The following is a 23,857-nucleotide window of genomic DNA, read 5'->3' as shown; positions in this document are numbered from 1 at the left end:
TTTCAGCTTTTTCTGTAGAGTTCAACCTTTTACTCTGTTCCAGTCACTGGGATACATAAACACTAACATCACTACTCCCAGACAAACCAAAGCGGTTTGTCATACCATACCAATCTTCTACCTCCCTCCAACATGAGCAACAGAACAGAAAAAAGCAGGCTTTTCCTCCAGTGATTCAAAACGCACCAAGTACACGTATCACATCAGTCCATGAAATCTATCTTCTGTTATCTGTGTAAAGTAAATCAACATCATCAGCATAACCAAAGGATTATATGAAGAAAGATTTGTCATTAAGGCGCATACCAATTGTGATTACTACAAAGTTCCAGCTCTCAAATCCACTCTCCCTGAATGAGACCAGCACGTATTCCCACGACCAAACCATAGCTGTCATTTGACTAAACCCTGTGCTTACACAAATACAATGTCTGAAATCCAATGTCTTGGCTACATGGTTTAGTTCAGTATTTGTAACTACATCTTGGAACTTCTCTAGGTGAGAAAACTCAGAGCATGGTATTTTAATCTATGTATTTGAACCTTTTCAATTGACTTAATTTGATACTATTGACAGTAAGTTTAGAATGCATGCATTAACCATGCCTTTCTCTACAGTGGATTTACTTCTAATTTCCATGCTTCGTGGGAAAAAGTTCGGTATTGCAAGGCACTGCATGCCCAACTTTGTAACTCCAGATTTTATATACATGTCATACATGTGAATTATACTTTTCATGTCATCACTGAGAAGTAAATAATGTTCACTTACTACTGTTTCCACCTGCATTCTCTGGTATTTAATAGGAAGTCTACACAGTAACTGCCAGAAAGGGCAGTTTAAATGTTTTACTGCACTATATACACAGACCCACAACAACGGCAGTGCAAGCACTGTTGACCTCCAAGAGCTTTTCTTTAGATTTTCTTAGTGTAACAATTCTGAATAAAAAACAGTCCTGCTGCTGTTTCAAGGTACACACAAGCCTGCCAAGGCAGCAGTAGAATAAAGGTAAATGATGTACTCTGAAAACGTGGCAATCTCAGTCCGCCCCAAACATTACCAAGCTCACAAGCCTTGGCTTCAGAAAAGGGAGAGTTTCTTTGTAAGGCTTTTTATTTCTTGAGATAGTTTATAAGGAAAATTCATATCCTAATGCCCTAGGAGAAAAACTAAATTAAGCATAATCCATCTTATGAGCTACAGCAAAAAAACATTCTGGACAACATCAGGTTTTACTACATGTAATGGCTTTATGAAATGTATAAGTGTTACTGTTCTATAAAATACATTTTTCATTCCAAAATGCAAATTATAATTCATATTTATTCAGGACTTTCCTTTTTAGTTTTTTTAAATTTACTTTTAAAAGAAAGACACAGGATTGCCACATTAAAGATCTATTATAGTGTTTTTATTAACAAACTTTCATTGGAAAGTTCTGGGCGCATTAACATAGGAGGCACATTGGCTTCGATGTTTGGCATTTGACAGTCAACAGAATTGCACTTCACTGTGATAGCCTTGCTACAACAGTGTGAATTTTCACGGCAACCCTCATAGCGAGCCTCTCCCACCGACCTATTCAGCAGATGTTTTTTATCATTTTGGTCAGCCTTCAAAACCCAGTCATTCTGCAAAGAACACTGATCTATCTCGCTCTCAGCTTTCTTTTTCTGCTTTGACAGAGAGGCTTTCTTGCTTTCAACCCCATTCGCTTCTGTACCACCCTTTTCATCACACTTGTCTGTCTGCTGACAGAACCCCTTTTGGTTATTTGATACACTGTTCTCGCATTCAGAGCAACGTACTATCAGAGGTCCTGCGTTGCGGCAGAGAAACTGTGAGGAGCTCATCACCTTTGGTACAGTTCTTACGTTTTCCTCTGGGTTTTGATGAGCATGTGAATCTGCCCTATTTATTCTTTGATGCGCCTGAAACTGTTGCACGGACTGGAGGAAAAAATTTTTAGGCAGAGAGTTCTGCGTCATCGTTCTTTTGAGCCTTCCTTGAAGGCAACTGCAGTGGAGGACATGCTGGACTGGATGCACGTAACCTTCGGCCGCTTGCTGTAAAGCATTTATGGGAGCTACAGAGCTTTGGATCTGTACGGTTCCCGGCGAAGGAGAACACTGGTAACAGAAGGTGTCACTTAACTGCTGACATGAGTGTGGACTCCACTTCACTGCCACTTGCTTGTATGCATCAGGACAGCTACACTGCCTGTTTTGAGAGTAAATTGGGCATATGGTGTGTTGGTCAACAGATGTCTGTAGCATGGCTGAACTAGCAACATTTTTTATGCTTTTACTCACTTCACTATTATAGGCTGAATGCACAGGCATACATGTGTTTTGGGGCCTGCTGCTGAAGAGCTCTGAGCAGATATGAGTTTCTTCGTAAGTCACTTTCTCTGCAGGGATAGCGGTTTGGGACGCCAGAGGCTCAAGCTCATAGTGCTCATGCTCCATTTCTGGTTTTTGATTTCTGGAGTCCAGTTGATACTTGCTAACAGGATGTGACTTATTTTGACCTCTGCCTCCTTGGGCTCCTGAAAAGGACTGAGAGAAGGCATTACACTGCAATTTTTTTGGTAGTGGGATCTGGCCACAAGTGCCCTGGGGTCCAAGGCATCGGCACATGCACTGGAAGAAGAACGTTGCAAAAGCCCAACTAATGCACATTATAAGCATCATAAAAGTGCCAAGCTGCGTGTACGCCAACACCGTAGAGGGCATCATCATTGCTCCAGCTACAAATGTAGTCAATGCAGCCATTGCAATAGCAGAACCCATACGGCTTAAAGAAAAAATGACTTTTCCCTCTCGGTCAGGGTCAGGGGCTAAGCGATAAGCCACTCCATAATGAACAGCAAAGTCTACAGATAAGCCAACAGCCACCGAAATAGTGACAGATTCTAACACATTTAGCTCCCATCCAAGAAGAACCAGAGAACCCACAGTGACAAAAATAGTTCCAGCTATTGACACTATTGCATAAAGGCTTATGATTATATTCCAAGTTGTAAGAAGCATTACACTAAATGCAACAGCAACTGAAAGACCCATGGCGATCAGAGTACCATCAGACAGACTGTCCTGAAGATCATAAAATTCGAGGTTACTCACAAACCAACCATTGCTAAGACCTTCAGGAGCAGAACTAAGCTCACTTGAAATCCATGAGTCCACCTCTTTGTAGAACTGATGCATTTTCTCATAAGCCAGAGTGAAGAGGTAGGTGCTTTGGAACTCCAACACCACTGCCCTGATGGTGTCATTTAGGTCAAAGCGAGGCCCCGGGGTTTTACTATCTAAATGGTACCCTGTGCTTCTTTCTAGCTCCATTATAGCTCTCTTGATACATAATTCAAAAACTTCTTGTTTGTATGGAAAGCTCCAGTGGCTGCAGCAGGGGTAAAGAGATGGCTCATCGCAGTCTTGATTTTCCATCCACTGCTTAAATGTTTCAATGAAGCAGCTTGTGAAGTCTTGTTCTTCAGTCTGATAAAAAAATGTTTGATTTCTTAACTTCTGACAGAAACGCAAAATCCAAACCTGTGAAGCTGGGCTAGCGATATTAAAGCTGCTATCTAGCTGCAGTTTTCCTTTACTTTTAGGGTTTAAAGGGTCACCATTATCCTCAGGTGTGACACCCCAGATTACTGTAATTGGCATGTGGAGCTCTTCTCCATGGTGGACACGTTCAAACATAAAAAGCTTTTTGTATTCTGCATCATACCGTTCAAAGGGGTGAGAAGACCTAAATACCTGAAACTCAGAGAGCTCCAACGATGGCAATTTCATCTTTGGATTTACACAGACAATATATGCTCCACCAATCGTTAAGGCAAGGAACCAGAAAAGCCAAATATATCGAAATTTGATAACAATGCATGGCAAAACTTTTTCAAAAAATATCCTGGATGCTTCCGAGACTGCAAAAATAATCTTGTGGAACATTTGGCACAACACTGTCCAGCAGTTTTTGTTGTTGTATACCCTCTGCTGAGGTTTCTTAAAGCAACTGAAAATATTGAGAAGGTATCGCTCATGTAATACAACTACAGCAGGTAGCCATGTAACCATCAAAACATAATTCACCAAAATGGCAGTGCCAGCATAAACACCAAAACACCTGATTGCTGTGATATTGCTGACATAATTAGCATAGAAGGCAGCAGCGGTAGTAAAACTCGTGACAAACATGGAAAGAGCAGCGTGCTGCAACGTGATGCTCACTGTCTCAGAGGTTCCAGCATGAGGTTTATCAAACTTTGTGTAGTTCCAAACATCACATAAGACAAAAGCATCATCTGCTCCAATCCCAACAAGAATAATCAATGCCGTGAGATTCATGAATGGAAAGAACTCAAAATTAAATACTACCCGATAGAGAAAGTAAGAAATAATCAAGGAACTAATTATTGCAAACATAGTCATCAGCGTGATAAACATGGACTTCGTGTATACACACATAACTAATAAAACAATTACAATGGCTATGGCAGGATACACAGTATCCATTAACAGGTAATCTTGAAACAATCTATGTTTTATTCCAAACTCAATCCCTGTGACAGTTGTTACACCATCAGAAGCATTCCAGTTCTCAAAGTTATCTAGGTAAATACTCATCATGCTTTCCCCTTTCTCAGTCGGAGAGAAGAGCATGCTGTATTTTAAAGCTGGTAAGACATAATCAGCTGTCTTTGGGCTTAGAAAATCCTTGTCCACTAGATAGTGAAGGATCTGGTAAACAGCGTTGTACTTGGTACATTTGCGAGGCACATTTGTACACTTGAGTTGGTCCTTCCTTTTGGCATTCATATCCCAGCAGTCCGGCCCCAGGGTTCCATTGTAGTAGTATTTGGCACACGTGCGAAGCAGCTTTAGGGTGTGAGAGACATCTCGTTCTACAATTTTTTGACACGATGACCTGTTGTTTAGAATAGCAATATAGTTGCCCAGTGTCCAGCTGGGACAGCACGAAGCAGCAGTGGCTCTCTGGCAGAGATCGCCAAACTGGGAATGGGATCTGATCTGTAAAAAGACAGGCAGGGCAAAAAATCCAGTTTAAAGTAACAGTCTGAATTATTAGAAACATTCACCCACAAAAAAAATCCCAGAGTAATGAAAATTCAGCTTACGGTTCTTTTCTGTTATCATTTTAAATTCTCATTGCCACACACATTGTTTTTGATCAGTATCCTCTCACATGCAGCAGACTAAACCAGCAGTAACTCAGTATACTGAGTTGTCACAGAGGCATAAAATTGGCAGAAGCGTTAATACCACCGTAATTCTATTGTTCAAAGATGCACTGGGGTGGTTTTATTTCCAGACTGAGGACTGTTAACTCTCTTCTATTATCTCATGCTATACTCCTGAAAATAAACCATCAGCCATACATCAATGAAGTTTCATTCTGCTTGGAATCACATATTGAAGTTCCTAGCAGAGGCAGCGACTTACCATCCAGAAAGAAAGGATGTGACAGCTTTACGACGACTTCCATCATCTGGCCTCTCTTCTACAACCCTCACTTCACTTTATGAGTCTTTTTTAGCTCTTGTACAGCCGACAGGCATTTCCCCCCAACCAGGTCAGCTTGCCACCCAGGGACTACATGTCCCCGAGTAAGGCAGGATTTCCAAGGCTCAAACACAAGATAATTCCACTGTGGCATGAAGCACCCCAAAATAAGCCCTGCTGCAGAGAGACGGCGGTCATGCCTCAATGCTGCACCCACCATGGGACAAAGTCCTAAGAGCTGACTCAGAAGTGGAGTGGAGGAAGAGGCAGCGGCAGCAAGGCCAGAGAAGTCACGGGGACAAGCAGGCATCAGTGGCAAGTGCCGAAAGGGGACAGAGCTGAGTCATGGGGGAGGACTTCTGCTGTCAGCTCAAGTGACTGCCCAAAGCCTAGGAACTCCTACCAGAGCTCTACAAAACATGATAGCAATTTGAACATTTTGGTTAAGGACTCTCCTTAGCCAAATGAGCATTAATCCCTTACGTAGATACTCTTCTTTCACTTCAAGAATATCCCCGATTTAGTTGAAGCCAGTAAGAGCACAACTTAGCTAAATCACCATAAGGTGCTTCTAGGCAAAATTGAAAGTATCTATAAAATAGAACTGAAACTCTTAAGTAACAAGGTTAGATCAGGGAAAACTTCTCAAGTTGGGAAAACTCAATCCTGAGAGGGGAAAGGTAATATAAGCCTTAAAACCCAGAACTTCTGGCTTCTTATACATAACAAATTAGAATTAATCCTTCAAATAGTTAGATATATGTAAAATTTCAGTCTTAATCAAGTTACATAGAATGAACACATATTAATAATCACATTAATAAAGCCATGTGCTTAAGAAATTACAGGATTGGGCCCTGAAACCATTATCCATGTATGTTTTAAATTTAGATGATATGAAATATACCATTTTGTGGGTTGGGTGGTTTTTAAGCAAAATTGCACAGGTTTATTATTAACAATCCTTTATAATGCAGACAAAACCCCTGCACTTGGGGATTCTCATGACAGTTATAAAAAAACCCTGCACTTGGGGATTCTCATAACAGTTATAAAAGCTTTAATATGGACTTAATTTTGTCAACCAGTTTCTGAACAATAACAAACTGGCATTCAAAAAACCCAGGATAATTCACATTTGATTGTTTCCAGATAAATACACTCACACACGCAAACTCAGGAAAAACTGAACAACCTACTAAATAAAAGGAAGCACTGGAATAGCATATGTGTATTTTTGATGGCACATCTCCAGGTTAATCCTATGAGGATATAATAGGCAAATTGGGAGGAAAGGATTGTATTGTCTTCTCTATATATTCAAGTTCAGGATGGGACAATGAGGTTTATATGCTGTTCTTCAACACTTGCTGCAGGCCATAAACATTCACTGGTAAAGTAACTGTTGCCAAAGATAAAGTATCATGAGCTGGCAGCTGGAAATTAGAAATTAAAATACAAAATTTAGCTCTGGATAGCTCATTAAAATACTACATAAAAAAATTAATATATTGTAGCACTAGGCTTTGTTGGCAATCCAAAGGAATTGAAAAGGCCATTTCGCTGTTGCCAGACTTGGTCTGCCACTGGCAACATTTTCATTTATTTTGGAACGAGTAAGGAAACTAAGCTGTGCAACCTGCGTACATTCTGTATCAGAGGGCAGATTTGCCCAAATGAGTCTACACAGTGACAGAGAATCACAAACGCACAGTTTTGGGGAAGCAGTCTGAGATCATTTACAGTCTTTAAAGTTTATAAAATAACTGTTTACAGTTTTTATAGGGAAAACATTCTGCAATTAACAGGTGAAAGAAAGGGCTCCTCTTATCCAAGCAGTAAAAAATTTGAACACCTCCTACAGCTATTTTGTATATAATGTTTCCATGAAGATTATAGGACTACCATATGCTGAGCAGCTGCAGGATGGAGCCCCTAAGTGTCAGTAAAACATATAGTTAAAGCAGTTACAAGCAGATGGGAATACAATTAACACATAGGGGATATAACTGTTAGCTCATACTAAAGCAAATAGTAGTTGGTGCCGAAATCCTGCTTATCAGAAAAATTCATAAATGCTAAGGTTTGCATTTCCAGAAAATAGCGTTTGATTTTCCTGTCTTTGAATAGAGAAAACTTTGCCACTTATTTCAACAGAATTGTGGCCCTAAACAAGTATGAATTCAACAATAAAAATAACTACAGCCAAAAGAGTCTGTAAGAGCAGAAGGTCACTGAAGTCATCAATTTCTTCTGATAGCTGCAGCACAAGGCAGCATCCTCTCTAGGGACTGGCTGCTACCAGAACTTAGCGTTCAGAAATGGGGCATATGGCAGCACTTCGTGAGTTCTAAAAAGTGTTAGAAGTGCTTAGAAATTGTTAGAAAGTGTTAAAATCATTTAGACATGTTACATGTAAGTAACAAGCACTTTTTTTTAAATTTAATGAAAAAGGCTTCAGGCCTTTCTGAGCCCTGAGTATCTAATTTTTATTATAAATTTACATATAGAGACCAGCAATAATTGCAAAACCTAACCATATCAATTTGTTTTGTCTACTCACTAGCTAAAAAATCAGTGCTGCTATCATGATGCACTGTCATTATGCTCAGCTGAGATGTTCGATTACTGTATTCTTAAGTAAAACCTAAATTACAAAAAACATCCATAGAAACACTATGTGCAACGATATTCTTTATAAATATCTACGCAACTGTGGGTGTAGCTAAAATAGCCAATATTTAATTTTCTGAAGTGTTCTTATTTCAAAGGAAGAAGAGCTATTTTTATGGATACAAGATGGGTAGTGCTTGTTTTTTTGAAGTCAAGTAGTTTCATCCTTCCCTCAGAAAGTAAAGCAGTATTTGAAATAATACATTATTATCAAAGTGTGCATATAGGGATGAAAAAAAGAAAAATTCCTCAGGAGTAATGCAGCCATTACAAAGATCACTCCTCAGAGGTAATTAACTGTCTTTATTCTGCTATACAGAAATATTTTTCCTTTTTTATTCAGATTGCATTGCTTTGCAATGACCTCTACTACCTGGGATCTACCTGCATCAGCTGTCTATGTGACTAAACTTCTACAGCTAAATGCACAGATCAGCATCTCCTCGCTAACTCTCCATTTTTACCCTTGTAAAAGGTTATTCTCCACTGTAGCTCCCGAGTGAACTGGCAATATGATTACTCCCTAGCTCAGTTCATTCGAGACTCAGCTGGGTTAGTTTAAATACTGTATTTTGCTCACCTGGCTCATTCTGATTGAAAGAGATAAAGGGTAATCACATGAGCCATCCTGCTGGCCCAATTATCTCTGATGGGGAAATAAGGAACATTTCATGAGCTTGTGAGGACAAAAACGACTTACACCAACAGAGGCCAACCAGGACAAACCACCCGTCAACAGCCTGCCAAGGGAGATTCATTATACAATGTTTCACTACAGCTCAACCTTTTAAGCAAGCAAATGCCAGCTGTTGGGGAAAAGAGTTTGGGAATTTGCTAAATTAATACAGTTGTCTAAAAGGCAATGATAAATCTAATAATGAAAGTATTCCTCATGAAATAAATGTAGTATAATATGAAGTTAATTGTTGATGATTATTTTTGTTCTGGAGGAGAAAATATTGGAAATAAATGGATCATTATTAACAGAGGAAAAATACATTGCTTTATTTCCAAAGTCAACAGTACACAAAAATTTATGGTTATTCAGCAGCTCAAAGGAAAAAAATGTACTGATTTCCAGCAAGTGACAAGCTTGTATTTTACAAATGTACCATCTGACTGCTTATTTTATTTTAGCCTTTGTCAGTTAACTTCCATCAGTTGAAACCAGACATCAATTTCAATGAGTGCGCTAACATCTTTAACAGCTGCAAAAGAAGCTATGGTGGCCTCTGAAGCTGGTTATTACAATAGTTATTTTGACTATGCAAGGTACTGAATACAAGGAAAGTCAAGAAAAATTACAATGGGGCCAGATAGACAAGGTTTAAATGTCTTATTTAATTTTTTCAGTTTTAAAGAGAAAATTAATATTACGCTGAAAGTATTGCTATCAACATCTAATTAATTGGGTTATATTTCAAGCTACTGTGTTCTGCTGATGTCCATTTGCCAACCTATTCTCTTTTGACCAAAAAAAATTAAAAAAATAAAAATCTGAGTGACCCACTGGCTGCCAAAGAAAACTGTGTATGCTACGATGATGCACCCAGTTCACCAGAAGGTGAAAATGCAAGAAAAATGTAAGTATTTGCTAGGAAACAAGAATAAAAATCCATGGGATAACATTCTAAGAGAAAACACACAGAAAAAGTTGAGATAATCCTTTCTGCAAAGAAACTTCTGAAGCAACTGCATTCCATTCTGGATGTAGTAGCAAAAGCAAATAAATTCCCCCATATAATCCAATTGTACAAAATGAAAGTTGTTTTTTGACTTTGTCTGCATGCTGACTGACCATCCAAAAAGGATGTGGACAATGTGAAGTCCTCTTATATGCTACTGGATAGCAATGGGCAGCAAAACAAGGTTTCAAATACATATTTCATATCTGCAAGTTAAATTAATGCCATCTTTACTTACCCTCAAATTATCTACATTGCACATTGACTTAATTGCATTCAAATTCCACAAATTTTCTCCTTCTGTTGATGTAAACACCACTCGTGAATAGCGATCACCTGAAATTACAGGAGAGGGGGTGTTACGGATTATTTGGGTGTGTCTGGTATCAAAGACTGAGGCAAAATCCCACCATTCAAATGACAGAGATGAAATCTTTGTCAGGTCATGGGAATCCACCTCCTTTTCAAGATGAGCTACTTATCTGTAAGACTCCATTCACATGAAAGCTTCAGTTTCCTTAAAGTGCTTATAGTAAATATGGCATCTCCAGTATTATATACCACTTAGAAGCTCTACAGAATTCTATTCAAGCAAACTATCTTCTGAAATATGACAAACAAATAAAAATCAAAAGATCTAATCAGCAAACTATGAAATTCTTGGCACAGCATGATGGCAGTACGCAGATAATAGTAATCAAAGGCTGATTTAGTAAGTCATTTGGGAATATAAATAATAATTATAAAGCTGTTTCTACAAGAATGTTTTTGCTTTAGAAGCAAATGACTGCAGTGGAAATTGTTGTGATATCCTTGAGGCCATTTTTAAGAATTCTACAGTTTAGATACACACAGCTTAAATTAAAAATTGCTCGCATTTATTAGAAGACAGCTTTTAGGAAACAAAATAATCACTTAGTGGCAGTGAGATATTTATGCATAACTAACAAGAGAAACACATATACAAACACAAATATACAGTACTGCATAACACAATATGGTACTTTGGGTTAGGAAAGCTTATCATGTTAATTATAATATTCCAAAACCCAAAAGGCTGAATTTTTCCCACTGCTGTGAATGTGCAGAATGCTTGCCTTTCACAAGACTGTAATGAAAAGATTTGGGCTAGAGCTTTTATGATCTCTGGCTGTGCTCTAGGATCAAGGAAACTGGAATCTGCAGATCCTGGAGCAGACAAAGAAAGATACCATGAATGACAAAAATGGGTCAAGAGGAAATCAACTGTTTTCTTTACATAATGGACTGGCAAACTTTCCCATAGAAGCACAATTCCTTCATGACCGTCACAACTGAGACTATGCAGAAACAGGAGTGGAAAGAATGAGAGTGAGAATATGCAGAAACAGCGGGCCGGATAAGAGGAGTTAATTCTGCTTCAAGCTGCAGTTAATGCTCAGTAGAGTTTCGAGTACATTTCCTTTTCCTTACACAAGATATGCTCAGTCTAATTTGGTTCTGCTCACAGGAGCAGAAATGACGACCTTGCTCACATCCTCTCGCTTAGATGTAAGACCATACCGTAATCAGGGGGAAAAAAATAATCATAAATCTGTTTTCACCCTGGTTTTTACTAGTCATTGCTCTCTCAGATCAAGTACTATAAACAAATAATTTCACAATTATGTTTTTGTGCTCTATTATCAGTCCTCACATATTGTAGTGGCTGCAAAAGAGCCCAGGTCATTATATGAATAAAGGCAAGATCTACATCTGCAAATGCACGCTCTCTGCCAGAACATGACTTATCACAGTTTTGCAGTATGCCTCGTAAAAAAGTCTATAAAGACTTCTTTGTCTTTTTCCTCTAGTTTAACTTAGACAGCTTCATAGAGCTCCAGCACTTTAAGGTGTGGGGGGTTTTTTATTTTTCTTTCTTTGAGGGGGGGTGGTTTTTTTGTGCGTGTAGGTTTTTTGTGGTGGTTTTGTTTTCGTTTGGTTGGTTGTTTGGTTTTTTGTTTATTTGTTTTTTCTTTCCCTAAACACACACCCAGACTCTGTACAAGATATGACCTGTGGATGTCTTTTAGTACACATACAGGAAAAGTATTTTGATTTAGGTTTTTTTTTTTTTAAGAGTTAATGGCACAGATAAAACTCAAATTCTTCCCTAGTGTGAATTAAGTGCTACCTCTATAGTCATACACAAAACACTGCTTTTACAATGAACAGCATTACCAATAGCTAATAAAAAACTTTACAAGAAACGGAACCACTTAAAGGAAGCACTTTAAGTAAATATAGTTGGTTCCTAGGAAGAACCAACGCAACACCTATCAGCCCAATTTCTTCACAGACTTCTGCACAAAGAAAGAAGGAGCTTATGAATATTCTAAGCAAAAAATATTTTCCTAATAAGGCATACAATTTACAGAAGAGCTCAGAAATCGTTCAACTGGCAGAATTTTTTAGCCTTCCTTACATCACTTCTCCACTTACTTGGAATATCACAGAAAAAGGTATCCTTGTGGAAGTTCCAGTCTGCTTGCCTCTTCTCTCTTTCATAGTGATCATCTGACCATCTGTCATCTTGATGACTAAAACAGAATAAATAGTTTTACCTTACCTTAGCAAAGGTAATAGAAGGAGCATCCAAACACATCTTAATAGCTCTTACATGTGAGAAAACATTTTTACCAATGTGGCTTTGGTATACAAAACCTGAAACAGTCACTGAATTTTTTGTTTAAGTTAGAGACTTCAAAGGAAATGACATTGAGCCCAGTACTGAAAAGATCCACAATTCAAAGATAAAACTAAAATTATACACTTCTTAAGCTCGCAGTGGGAAATATCTAGTTCTACATGAAAGGCCTTGAGAACTGTAGATGATCAGATTCAATGTTTATTGAAATCAGCACAGTATATACATTAACTTCAGAGGGTACTGGGGCAAGTGCTATGTACACACAAAACCCCCAATGAAATAAAATGCATTTTTAATAGAAATTCTTACCTTTTAGCTTGCTCATCTGCATATTTGAAAGGATAGTTTGCAAGTGTTGCTTTATACCCTGTGTTTTTCACCATATTGTTCCATGTGACCAATCTTTGTCCTATGGCTGTCCCTCTTGGTTCAAAACCCTAAGAGAAAAGCATCACAAAATTCCATTAATACTTCGCATTCTTTAGCTCAAATGGGAAAGTGGAAACATGATCAAAGTGATGGATAGTTTTCATTATGAAGCACAGTTACTCCAGGCATCTACTTTTAAGGTAAAATACTTTATGACACATCAAACAAAATAACGACCAACTGCATAGAGTGACAAGAGATTAAGAATTCTTGCACATACTACTCCTCTCCCTGAGGAGCGATGACGATTTAGTCTACCCAATGTTCAATACTTAGTTTTCAGAGCAAGGGTGTTCTACAAAGTCCTCTTCTGTATCTCAATTGTCATTCTTTATTGATTAAATATGATTAAAAAATACTCAAGTATATCTTCTCTATTTCTCCAAGAATAAGGCAAATCTTTAAATAGTTCTGAAAGTGACTTTGAAAGAATTTTAATAACTTGCCTGTTTTCAAGAAATATCCATTACATATGGGTATGTACAGATATACATTACTATAGTATAAATAAGAATAACTTATAGGAATAGTGTATTTTTATTTGACGATAATAAAGACAGTATTTTCAATAGAAGTCCTGAAAGCTACTCATGGGTAAGATAGTTCATGAAAAGTAAGAAACGAGCGCAGTATTTAATAGAATCTGATAAAAATTACTTTCAGTATGGATATCATTCCATCCCCAGAAGGCACTTAGAATCCTCTTTTCTTCAACAGATCCTGGCCCTCGATCTTTGAAACCTGATTTAGAATGTATGGTCTGTGTTGCACTGTGTTGTACATCTAAAACTTGGATGAATTTACATTATTCAATGTACAGCAGCTCTGTTGAAGGACACATGAGCTTTCAATAGCAAAATGCAGAAGGAATTTAAACTAGTGGACAGCATTCTAATGGCAACTGCATCTCACCATTAGCTGCTCCAATGTCAAGATTTAATACTTTTTTTTTCTTCAATGAGAGAATTACAAGGATTTTTAACACCTCATTTCTTTTGTGGATTCATTAGACACAGCTTGCTTCTGCAAGCTTACTAGCAATTGAATGTCTCTGAAAATTGATTCCCAAACAGATTCGTAGTACAGGGAACCTTTTCAGGCACATTAAGAGTCAGTTTTTTCCTCTGGGCAGATCTCAATTTAAGAGGAATGTATCAATTGCTGTACTTGCATCTGCTGTTTACTGGCATGAGTGAAAAAAACCCAGCAAACCAGAAATACTTATCTGACAGTACAACTGATTAATATTTACCTACCAGCAATGGATCAGAGAAATCTGGAAGATCTGGAACTAATATTCCAACTAGGGCGCACACCACTATTAACACAGTACACATGCCCAGGACTACCACGGGCCAGTCGGCTATCAGCGCAGCATAGCTACATGGAGAGGAGCAGAGAAAAAGATGTTACAGAAATAAAAGTTGTACACAAAATTAACCCACACTTCTCTAAAGAACCATGCTGAAACACCGACTCATTTTCTTTGTTTTACTTATATGAAGTCAAGCTAGCTATCACACATGGATGAAAACTGTTTGGAAACAGTTTATTTCTAAACTTTTTTTTTTTGAAGAAAACAAACAAAAATACCCACCACTATCATGTCTCCCTACTGAAACTTTCTATTCTTACATAGAAAAGCTTTTCATATCAGACTATAATTTTTTTCCCCCAGGTTTCTGACAAAACTGCAGGCTTTATCTTACATTTTCTTTGTGCTGCTACAGAGGTGATTAACTATGGGCTACTGAAATAGATATTTCTATTGTTTAGTACATGTTCAGTATTTAAAACTATCATAGCAGTAATTAACATAAAGTGTCTTTACATTAAATAGGCAACAAAAATAGCATATGTGAAGCGAAAACTGTTGTTTACGACTAAATCCGATTTTTTTAATATACTTTCTCCTTAACTTTATGCTTAACTTTTAGCATGGATAATATCCGTGGTTGGGGAACGCTAGAAAAATAGATGCTTTGTTAAAAATTTAATGATAGAAAACATCAGTTTCTTCTTTGAAAGCTTAAGCTTTTTAAAGAAAAACATCAATGAGAAGAAAAATCAATTTTGAAGTAGAACCCAAAAGAACGCATTTCCTCTATATTTAAAACAGTCATTAAAAAATACTCAAACTCTATCAAATAGTGATCCATAGAATCTGTTGTAAATTCTAAGGTGCAAGGGAGTTGCGACACGATGCATAAACTAATCAGCATTAGCTGTTTTAGTTATTTAGTCTCCTAGTATAACGCACATCCTTGGATTTTAACTCCAAGTTCATTCTAAATTTTAAGAGTGCAAGAATTTTTATATGAAATCTAATTTTCATTATTTTCATAAAATATTTTAATTTTTGTTAAACTGACAGGGAAGTATCAGAAAATAAAATAAAAACCAGAAATCTTAATTTCTTAATAATTTTTCTTACAGTAAAGACTTGAATCTGTAGAATTTATGTTTCAAGGGCGACATTGTCTAATCTTAGGAGCAACGAGAGTATAGGAAGTTCCACAAAGTTTAAGAGGCATTAGAAAAATAATTACAGGCTATGCATCATTCCAGACCAACAGTCTCTGTACACACTAAATACTGATCGAGATGATCTATACCATTATTTCCTCCTCAACTTCCATGCAACATAACATGAAGCTTTATAGGAGAGTGCTCTCTGTACTTATTTCTACTGTCTTAAAATATTATGGTTCTTTTTTCAGTTTCAGAGCAACCCATTATCTAATTCAATTATTTGCTCTACAGAAATTTTCTGTCCCATTGTTAAGAAGGGAGGTAACACCCAGCTCCTCACTCCAGCAATAGCTTCCCAGTTTTTTAGCTGTAAAATCAACGGCAGTGACCAAGCTTCTTGCTGACTTTCCACAGCATGTGGAAATAGGTATGGTCTAGAGGTCCAAGTACAGCTTTAAGGAGCAAAGAAGCCCAAAGCACCGGGTGTATCTTAATTTCCCATTAGGTAAACGTGGAATAATTCTTACATTCTCACAGAAGAGCTTAATTAGCAAAAGCTTGAAAAGCAATCTTAAGTGTAAGTTTTTACTAAAGTGAATCACAAAGGCGCAGCTTGCCAAAAGACCAATTGTACAAAGTAGAAGTAAAGGGAAGTAAATGACCTAATAGAATTTTCCTATTTATAGGACTAAATGTTTTCATAAACACCAAGTGCTAGATTGACTAGCTATTACAGACATTTGCTCTGAAGTCATAAAAATTATACCCAAAAGATTTCTTTTCCTATTAATCACTAGTGCCAGCTTTACCCCTTTGACATGTCTCTACGCTTCCATTCTCAGCTGAGCAGCTCTTACATTGGTTAAATTCTCCGGTCACTAGCTGTAAAAGAAACTATGTCCTAGTTGCCATGTTCAACATGTTAATAAGCCACCTAGAGAAGAGAGTAAGTGCTTGTTTACAACTACAAATTTGTCCTGTTTCTTGGATCACATTCTGAAATTCAGATAAGCAAAGCAGACCTGGACTAGAACATCAAAAAGGACTAACCACACTATATTTTAATTTTATTTGTCTGAGCATCATGGGGTGCTGCTGAGGGCTCTGGCTCCAGCCAAGTTGCCTACAGCCAGCCTCAGTCCCAACCCATCATAAGTGGCTAAACACATGGCAGTATTTTTATTTTTCACCCATTAAAAAGCCATAAAATGCATTCAGTTACTCGTTATTTTCTCTGTGAAAAGTAAGCCACTGCCCTGACTTAGATTCTGTGTAAACGACCACTTGCTGATAATGTCCAAGTCCCAGAGGAAAGCACTCAAATCAATTGCTCAGCCAAGGAATCACTGACGTTCAGAAAGCACATCCTAAGCGCTAAAGTATATGCTTAGCACTATTCTAAATCCTGCTTTTTGATGTCTAATTAAAACTACAGCTGGTCAATGAGACGGGCATATGGCTACATCGATACATTATTGTTTCTTTTTTTTTTCCCCTCCAAACTATTCAAGCACTAAATTATGAATTCTCAATAACTATGACACTGACTGAAGTATCTTTTTTATGCCATTTCACCCCCTGCTTTCAATCTAGTTGTTAAAATGGCGACACTGCTTAAGCTGCTTTGTACCATGAAGATACATATTAGTTTTCATTAATTTCTTTTCTTCTGCTATTTTCCACACACCTGAAAAGGGTTTGAGGTTTTTGGTGTTTTTTTTTTTTTTTTCCCTTCATGCATGTTTTAAACAATTAAAGATGCTTAGGAGATACAGTAATTAATCTATAGTTATCTCACCCATTTAGCACTACTAGAGACATTTCAAGCAATTTGCCCTAAGGTGGTCTAAGACCTCAGATGCTTTCTTAAAAAGGAGAAAGGAAAAAAAAAAGATAGTGCTCCACTTTTCCTTCTCATTTTAAGCTATAGGGTAACACATGGATAGTTTTATCATTTCCATATCATAGAGGTTGCTATGAGCAACAGATATTTGTGTGGCTGAATTCATAGTAACAAAGAGATTTATGTAACTCAAAACAGATATTTAGCAAACAGGCTTGTTCTTTACTGAAGGCAAAACATAACAGTTTTAGGTAAGGTGCTCTGCTGTTTTCTCTGACCCTGCCATTCTTCAGAGCACATGCGTTCCAAATCTAGTGCTCCTAACTGTGGGGTTTCTGGGTTTAGGAAGAAGAATAGATCATTAGAATGAAACTTCTGAACTTTTCTGTCAGGATTTTTATCATTATTAATACAATCAAACTGCTTCTCAAACCCTTAATCAAAAAGGTGCTGAGTCACAGGGGTTTTATGCTTGTGCAAAAAGTGTATGCACACACGAAGAGAATAGCATGGACCATAGAAAAAAATACCATAAAATATTTGCCAAAAAGGAACACTGAAATCTGCATAGATTTTAAAATTCTGGCCCAGTACGCTGTCTCCAGAAGCCTCTCCAAAAGAAGCTATTTACAGAAAGACTACTTAGGGGGAGCACAAGAGTTTGGCCACCATCTGTGGTCTGTCCCCTTCCTGCTCCCCCAGGATTCACAGATGTGCGATTAGGGACATTAAAGAGCTCGTCCTGGCTCCTCCTTTCAGCGTTTACTTAGAGACCCACTGCAGATCAGTTCTTCAAAATGTTGTCTGAACTTGCTGATGCTATCTGCCTCCACAATCTCCTGCGGCAGTTTCAGAAATTCACTACCCACCGCATGAAGAAATACTTTTTTTTTTTTAAATCTGTTTCAATTTGATTGCTTACTATTTTCCCTGAACATTCCTTACTCTTGCATTGTGCAGGGAATAAGAGTTTTGCCATCACCTTATCTACTGCCTTTTACGGTTCTGCAAACCTCCCATGTGACGGTATTAGACCTTACCTTTTTGGTAACTTGAAGGGTCTGGCTGGCCTGGAAGGAGGAAAAAAGAGAGTAACTGAAGATATATGAAATATACATGCATGTGCCAATTTGTTTAATTCTTCCCATACATAGATAAGCAGCTAAATTATAAATATCAGATATTTTAGAATATGAATTATTGTAAAAGGCATACAATCATCTTCAATTGAGTCATTGCAAGTAAGTAATTCAGAGAATAATTACAGCTACAGACAGCTGGGTTTTCAAAAGTGGTATTTTATGCAGCTGATTTTTGGGATTACTATTTAAAAGGCTTTTCCAGTTTTCAACAAGAGACCAATTAAACATGGTAAAAATTCAGTACCATTGAAAACCATGAAAAAGTTTGCACATAATGGGAACGGACAACCAAAACACCACGTTCTGACATTGCAATTCACAAGCCTCCTTAACTGTCCTTTGTAATTCCGTTACAAAAAAATGGTTTTGGACATAAATTCTGTCTTGTCCTAATGCAGGAAATCAAATGACAAGAGGTACCTATAAAAAAAAAATAACTTTTCTGTGCAAGTATTTGTTAAAAAAAGAATACAAACGACATTACTTTGAGGAGACTGCAAACCCAAATGCAAGTTATTCATATCTGCCACTGTTCAGGGAGCACTTCATTTTCTTAGCTATTGGATCAGTAAGTTTCACATAAATTTCACTTAAAAATTCCCATGAAGAATCTGTAAGTCCTTTCAAGAATTTCCCCTCTATGAATGTGGCACACAATCACTCCACAGATGTGACCATACTATGGCTTCATTTCAGTTATGGACTTGTTTTACCACCAAGGACGTATTTAATATTGCTTCTTAAAAAAGGAATAGAAAGCAATGAATTAAGAAACAGCTGCTTCTATAAAATACGTCACTTAGTATTTCTACGTTGAGGTCTCCAAAAGAGTAAAGATTTGTGTACTTTCACACCACTGGATAAACAGCTCAAACTTCAGACTCCGAGGAGATTCTCAAAAGTTTAAAGCTTAATTCAGTTTAATTCAGAAAAGTTCAAAGCTTAATTCATTCTCAGGAATGAGATTTTTCTGTCCTTTTTCTGTCAAAGGATAAGGTTCAACATACTGAGTTGAAATTCTAGTCCAGGGGAACCAAAACATTCTAGCATCATTATCTCAAGGCAGCTGCAACCATGCCCATACTAGGTGTGAGTACCGCTAGACTGTACCTATTTCTAACTCTGAGCAACTGTAAAGGGGAAATAATCCATATAAAACTGGGTCTCGGAAACACCATGTTGTTATGTCAAAAAGTATAATCCAATGCAAACCAGCTCTTAACACAGTAATAGGCCACTTCAGACGTATATCCAAAGCACTGCTAACTAACATAATAGCAAAAGGGTGATAAAAATGTAATTGACAGTCTAATGTAAGTGTGACCATTCCTATTATCCTCTTCCTCAGTAGGGAGGATGAAATAATAAATTAAACTAGCAAAGCTAAACACTGATGCTAAGCCCTCTTTTACTCTTTATCTTCATTCATGGTATGTCTCAAGCAATATAGCACGTACATATAACTTTCATGGAACATTCCATCAAGAAATATAAAGCTATTATATTTACTTCCTCAAGAAATATAAATCCATTTTCAATTTAAGTGTTGTAAGAAATAAGAATTGTATAAAAGTGCATTTCTATCAGTTGCAATTCATTGCTGTCTGGAAATGCTCCAACCCAACGGAGCAGTGGAGCTGCTAACTGGGACATGCCCGTAGGTAGTACACAGTAGTAAAAACTGTTCCTTGCAGCATGAGGAAGCTGGAGAAAAGGAGGAGGAGAAAAGAATAACCAATCTGCAGTTGCAGTAACTCAAGGATTAAGGAAATGTACAGACAAGGATTTTCTGTTAAATCCAGCCACACAAATTAAGATTAAATTTATGAAATGTCATCAACCTGTAGTCCAAGATGTACAAATCTGACTTTCAGAGGTATCGAACTTACTCAGTTTCACAACTGATGCCAAAAACTTCTGGTACCACCACAAGAACGACAGACTCAGCAGCAGCCAAAATGTACAGAAATCCAAATAAACTGAGTTCAGAAACGATTCTGCAGCAGTACGTTGCCGGAGGCTGAAAAGAAGCTGCGGCAGGCTCAGGGGACTGCTCACTGTCCTGTCTGCAGCCTCAACCACAAAATCAACTTTTCTCAACTGAGGCTTGACTGGACAATAAGAAACTAAGTACTGAAGTAAGAACTCACTAAACTTGAATCTGAAGTTAGTACTGACAGGACTCTGTATGAAGAGAAATGCTTAAACATACGAGCTCTTTCATGCACCAACGCAGAGCACAAACTGAATGTGTGCTTCCATGCCTGTATGAAGAAGGGGACACAGCTACAGAGTCAATTGTAACAGATTTTTGTAATTGCAGCACACAATCTTGGGTTTACAGATTAGAGGGAAATATGTACAGACATATTTACTGTTAATATAGTGATTCAAACATGAATTTCTAGCTTTTATTTGCAAAGAACTGTATTTCCATATATGCTCAGTCACTTGTGAAAGCGGGTCCTGTTTTCACCTGCATCATAATGGACCCTACCATGAGCAACATCATACAACTATTTGGCAAAACCAACAGCCAAAGGACAACAAATAGTACAAGCTTTTTAATTATGCTGATTTGTATACAGGTTTATATGACAACTCCAGTTTATATTGACACATAAAATTGCCTTCTGTATCCTTGGACTTTGTCAATTTTAGTACCCACTTTTACAGCAAAGTTAATCTACAAGGTTGAAAAAACAAGCAGGTGCTTTAGTTGAGAATGAACTCCCACAGGGCAATGTTTTCCTCCGCACAGGCTGCAGCACTGCTATCCTCCTCATCATACACCACGCCGTACGATCGTTACCGTGATCTCCATGACTCTACAAAGGGTTAGCTGGTTCATCCAGAGCACCATGTACACACTCCCACCAAATACAAGGGTTTGCTTGGACAGTGAGGTACAGAACCTCATCTGAGGTCCTCATAAAGCTGGCAAGACAAACATTTGTTGGGAAGGACCAAGGTGTAATTGGTAACACTCTGGGGACAATGCGGGCACCTTCCCAATGTATCCTCTTGTATATTCACTCTTTCCACAGCTCTCCCAGCCCCTTCTGCACGCAAAATCTTAGTGGATTGGCAATGTTTTAAATCTCTTCAAGCTTTACTCTGTCTTCCAATTATGTCTCTAACTATACGACAAAACTGATTTTGTCAACAGAGCATAAAATTTGTTTCAGATAGAACTTTCAAAAATTAACGTTGCCTAATTTGGTTTACACAAAAGGGGTAAAAATACAAACAGAACCATTCCTCATCCTCCCTCTTTCCCATCAAAAGCAAACTACATTTCCCTCTGTTTCCTCCACCTGCAAAATATATTCACTGCTGAACAAATGATGATGATTAAGTTCTTCAAAGTTAGGGAGGGTTAAAGGTCACACCTGCTATCAAACTGTTTTGTTTCGAAAAGCATGCATTAAAAAAACCTGTGTACACCCGGGTGAATTCCAGGAGTGTAACCAATCCCTTGCAGCTGTTGTGATGACTCTATTATATCGGTCAATAGGAAAAGTTATCCCTGAAAACTATGCCCAAAAAATTCTTTAGTTATGCTCTGAAATACAGAAATGCATGGCAAAACCAGATCTCTCCCACTTAATTAATGCTGCTGTATCTAATTTTTGAAGTATTACACTTTCATTTAGCCAGTTTAAATAACACCACTAGCCTCCAAAAAAAAAGTCTAGACAAAAAAAATCCTCATCAGTTTTCATGAGAAAGAAATAGTGAATTCCCTTATTTTGCTGGGACAAAAGCCAAGTTGATCCATGTATTAAATTACCTCTGTACTTAGTTCTCACAAGTTTGATAGCGGGAAGTGACAATCACAGTTGTTTGTGACAGGACTAGCACAACCAAGTTATTACATGTATTACAGTCACTGATTATAATCTAATACATACTATGCACCAAGGGGAGGAGAAAGGAAGGGGGAGGAAAAGGACAGGCTCTATTCTACCACCATTTACTGCAAGTCTCAGCCCCTATTCAACATATGCTTTGCTTCACCCTGTTCTTTCCTAACAACGAGTCCAGAATGAGCATCATACGATTAGGGACTACATAAAGAAAAGATAAATAGATTGTTTAAAACCCCCAGACGTTTCTCAACATGAAATGTATTTGGCTGACCAGCATCCTGCTGTGCGACATGGTGAAAAGGCAGAGTGGTGCTTTTGAAAAGTTTTGCTATAATATCTGAAAGTTTACTGTAGGAAGTAAGAGTATCAGGAGGATGGATCAGGGCACCGGTTTGGACTGGACTTCTACAGCTCTAATATTCACTTCTCCAGCCTAAATAAGCACTTAACCTCAGCGTCTCTACCAATATTTTGAACAGATATAAGAGAAAACATTTGTGCCTCTGTGTACATACCAACTTGAATAGGGGCAGTTCACACATATAAAAAAATTACTATTGTTTCAGGTATTTTTCAACCTGAGAAAGACAACGACTCTAGCTTCCTGAAGGGAAACATGCCATGCCACTCGGCCACATCCTGCCTTCAGATTCTCAATGAAGCCAAAGTCTCCTTTCAGTTACAGCACTGAAGGGGTTTTCTCACAGAAGTTAATGGATTGGCACAGGTATAACAGAAGGGGTAGTTTGGTCCTAATTTCAAGAATCACAATGGAAAGCAAGCTTTTGGAAATCATAAGTATTAAATCTAGTAATGTAACCTTCATGTTACCTGGACATTACATGGCACAAGGCAACATTTCATGAGCATGTTCCTCAGCATGGGACCATTCCACATGAGTTTAACAGTAATAAAATTATGGATGGTTTACTGTTTTTGCAGTGTATTTGTTTCATTAATCTGATGCATTCCAGGGAAAACAAACCTGAACGTGTCAAAGGACAATGAAAGTACCTAGATATTCCAAGATATTCCTTTGCAGTCTTTCTTCACAAACCTCAGTCATGAGAACCGTATCTATTTAAGTTACCACCTTTGCCTCACACCACAAGGAATCAATGCTAGCTGCTTCTTCAGCAGGTGCAAGAAACTCTGCAGAAGGTAGCCATGAAATAGAAAATTAGGAAAATGGGCTGTGTTTTGAAGCATATTTTGAAGAGAGTTTTCTACCTGTTGTAGAGCAACCAACATTTTAAAGAAGTGTTAGTGGCTATTAATATCCTTAAAGGTTGAAAAATATACTGAAATTATTTTGAACATCAACATTCCTGTCTACATTGATAGTAGGCGGTTGGGTTTTTTTAAACAGTTAAAAAGTGTCAATACATCCCCAAACATACTTTTGTATTAACTTATCCAAACAATGCCTTCCTAAAGCATTTTTAATTCCTATTATAACTCTGAATATTTCTCCGGCTGAACATTTGACTTCTGAGTTATTTCATGACACTTGGATGCAACTAATTTCTTTTTCATAG

At 37.7% G+C, this 23,857-nt stretch overlaps 1 protein-coding gene across 4 annotated transcripts in view; it reads right to left on the bottom strand.

The window, feature by feature from the left end:
* Nucleotides 1–1,393: 1,393 nt before the first annotated feature.
* The window catches only part of DISP1 (dispatched RND transporter family member 1), a 91,941-nt gene continuing 69,477 nt past the window's right edge, over nucleotides 1,394–23,857 (bottom strand). For 3 of the 4 annotated variants that reach the window (XM_054821946.1, XM_054821944.1, XM_054821945.1), the window contains 6 exons: nucleotides 18,346–18,375; nucleotides 14,247–14,370; nucleotides 12,871–12,998; nucleotides 12,354–12,451; nucleotides 10,132–10,229; nucleotides 1,394–5,043 (listed from right to left, as the gene is read on the bottom strand). In XM_054821946.1, coding sequence (XP_054677921.1) covers nucleotides 1,405–5,043; nucleotides 10,132–10,229; nucleotides 12,354–12,451; nucleotides 12,871–12,998; nucleotides 14,247–14,370; nucleotides 18,346–18,375 — 4,117 coding nt within the window. In that variant the 3' untranslated portion in view covers nucleotides 1,394–1,404. Of the gene's footprint in view, nucleotides 5,044–10,131; nucleotides 10,230–12,353; nucleotides 12,452–12,870; nucleotides 12,999–14,246; nucleotides 14,371–18,287; nucleotides 18,376–23,857 lie in introns of those variants that run through there. The other variant, XM_054821947.1, reaches the window with a different exon arrangement.

The sequence above is a fragment of the Grus americana genome, chromosome 3, assembly GCF_028858705.1.
Source record: "Grus americana isolate bGruAme1 chromosome 3, bGruAme1.mat, whole genome shotgun sequence".
NCBI classification, from domain to species: Eukaryota; Metazoa; Chordata; class Aves; order Gruiformes; family Gruidae; genus Grus; species Grus americana.
Note: the sequence above shows the minus strand (reverse complement) of the source record. Positions and strands in the feature narration are given on the sequence as shown.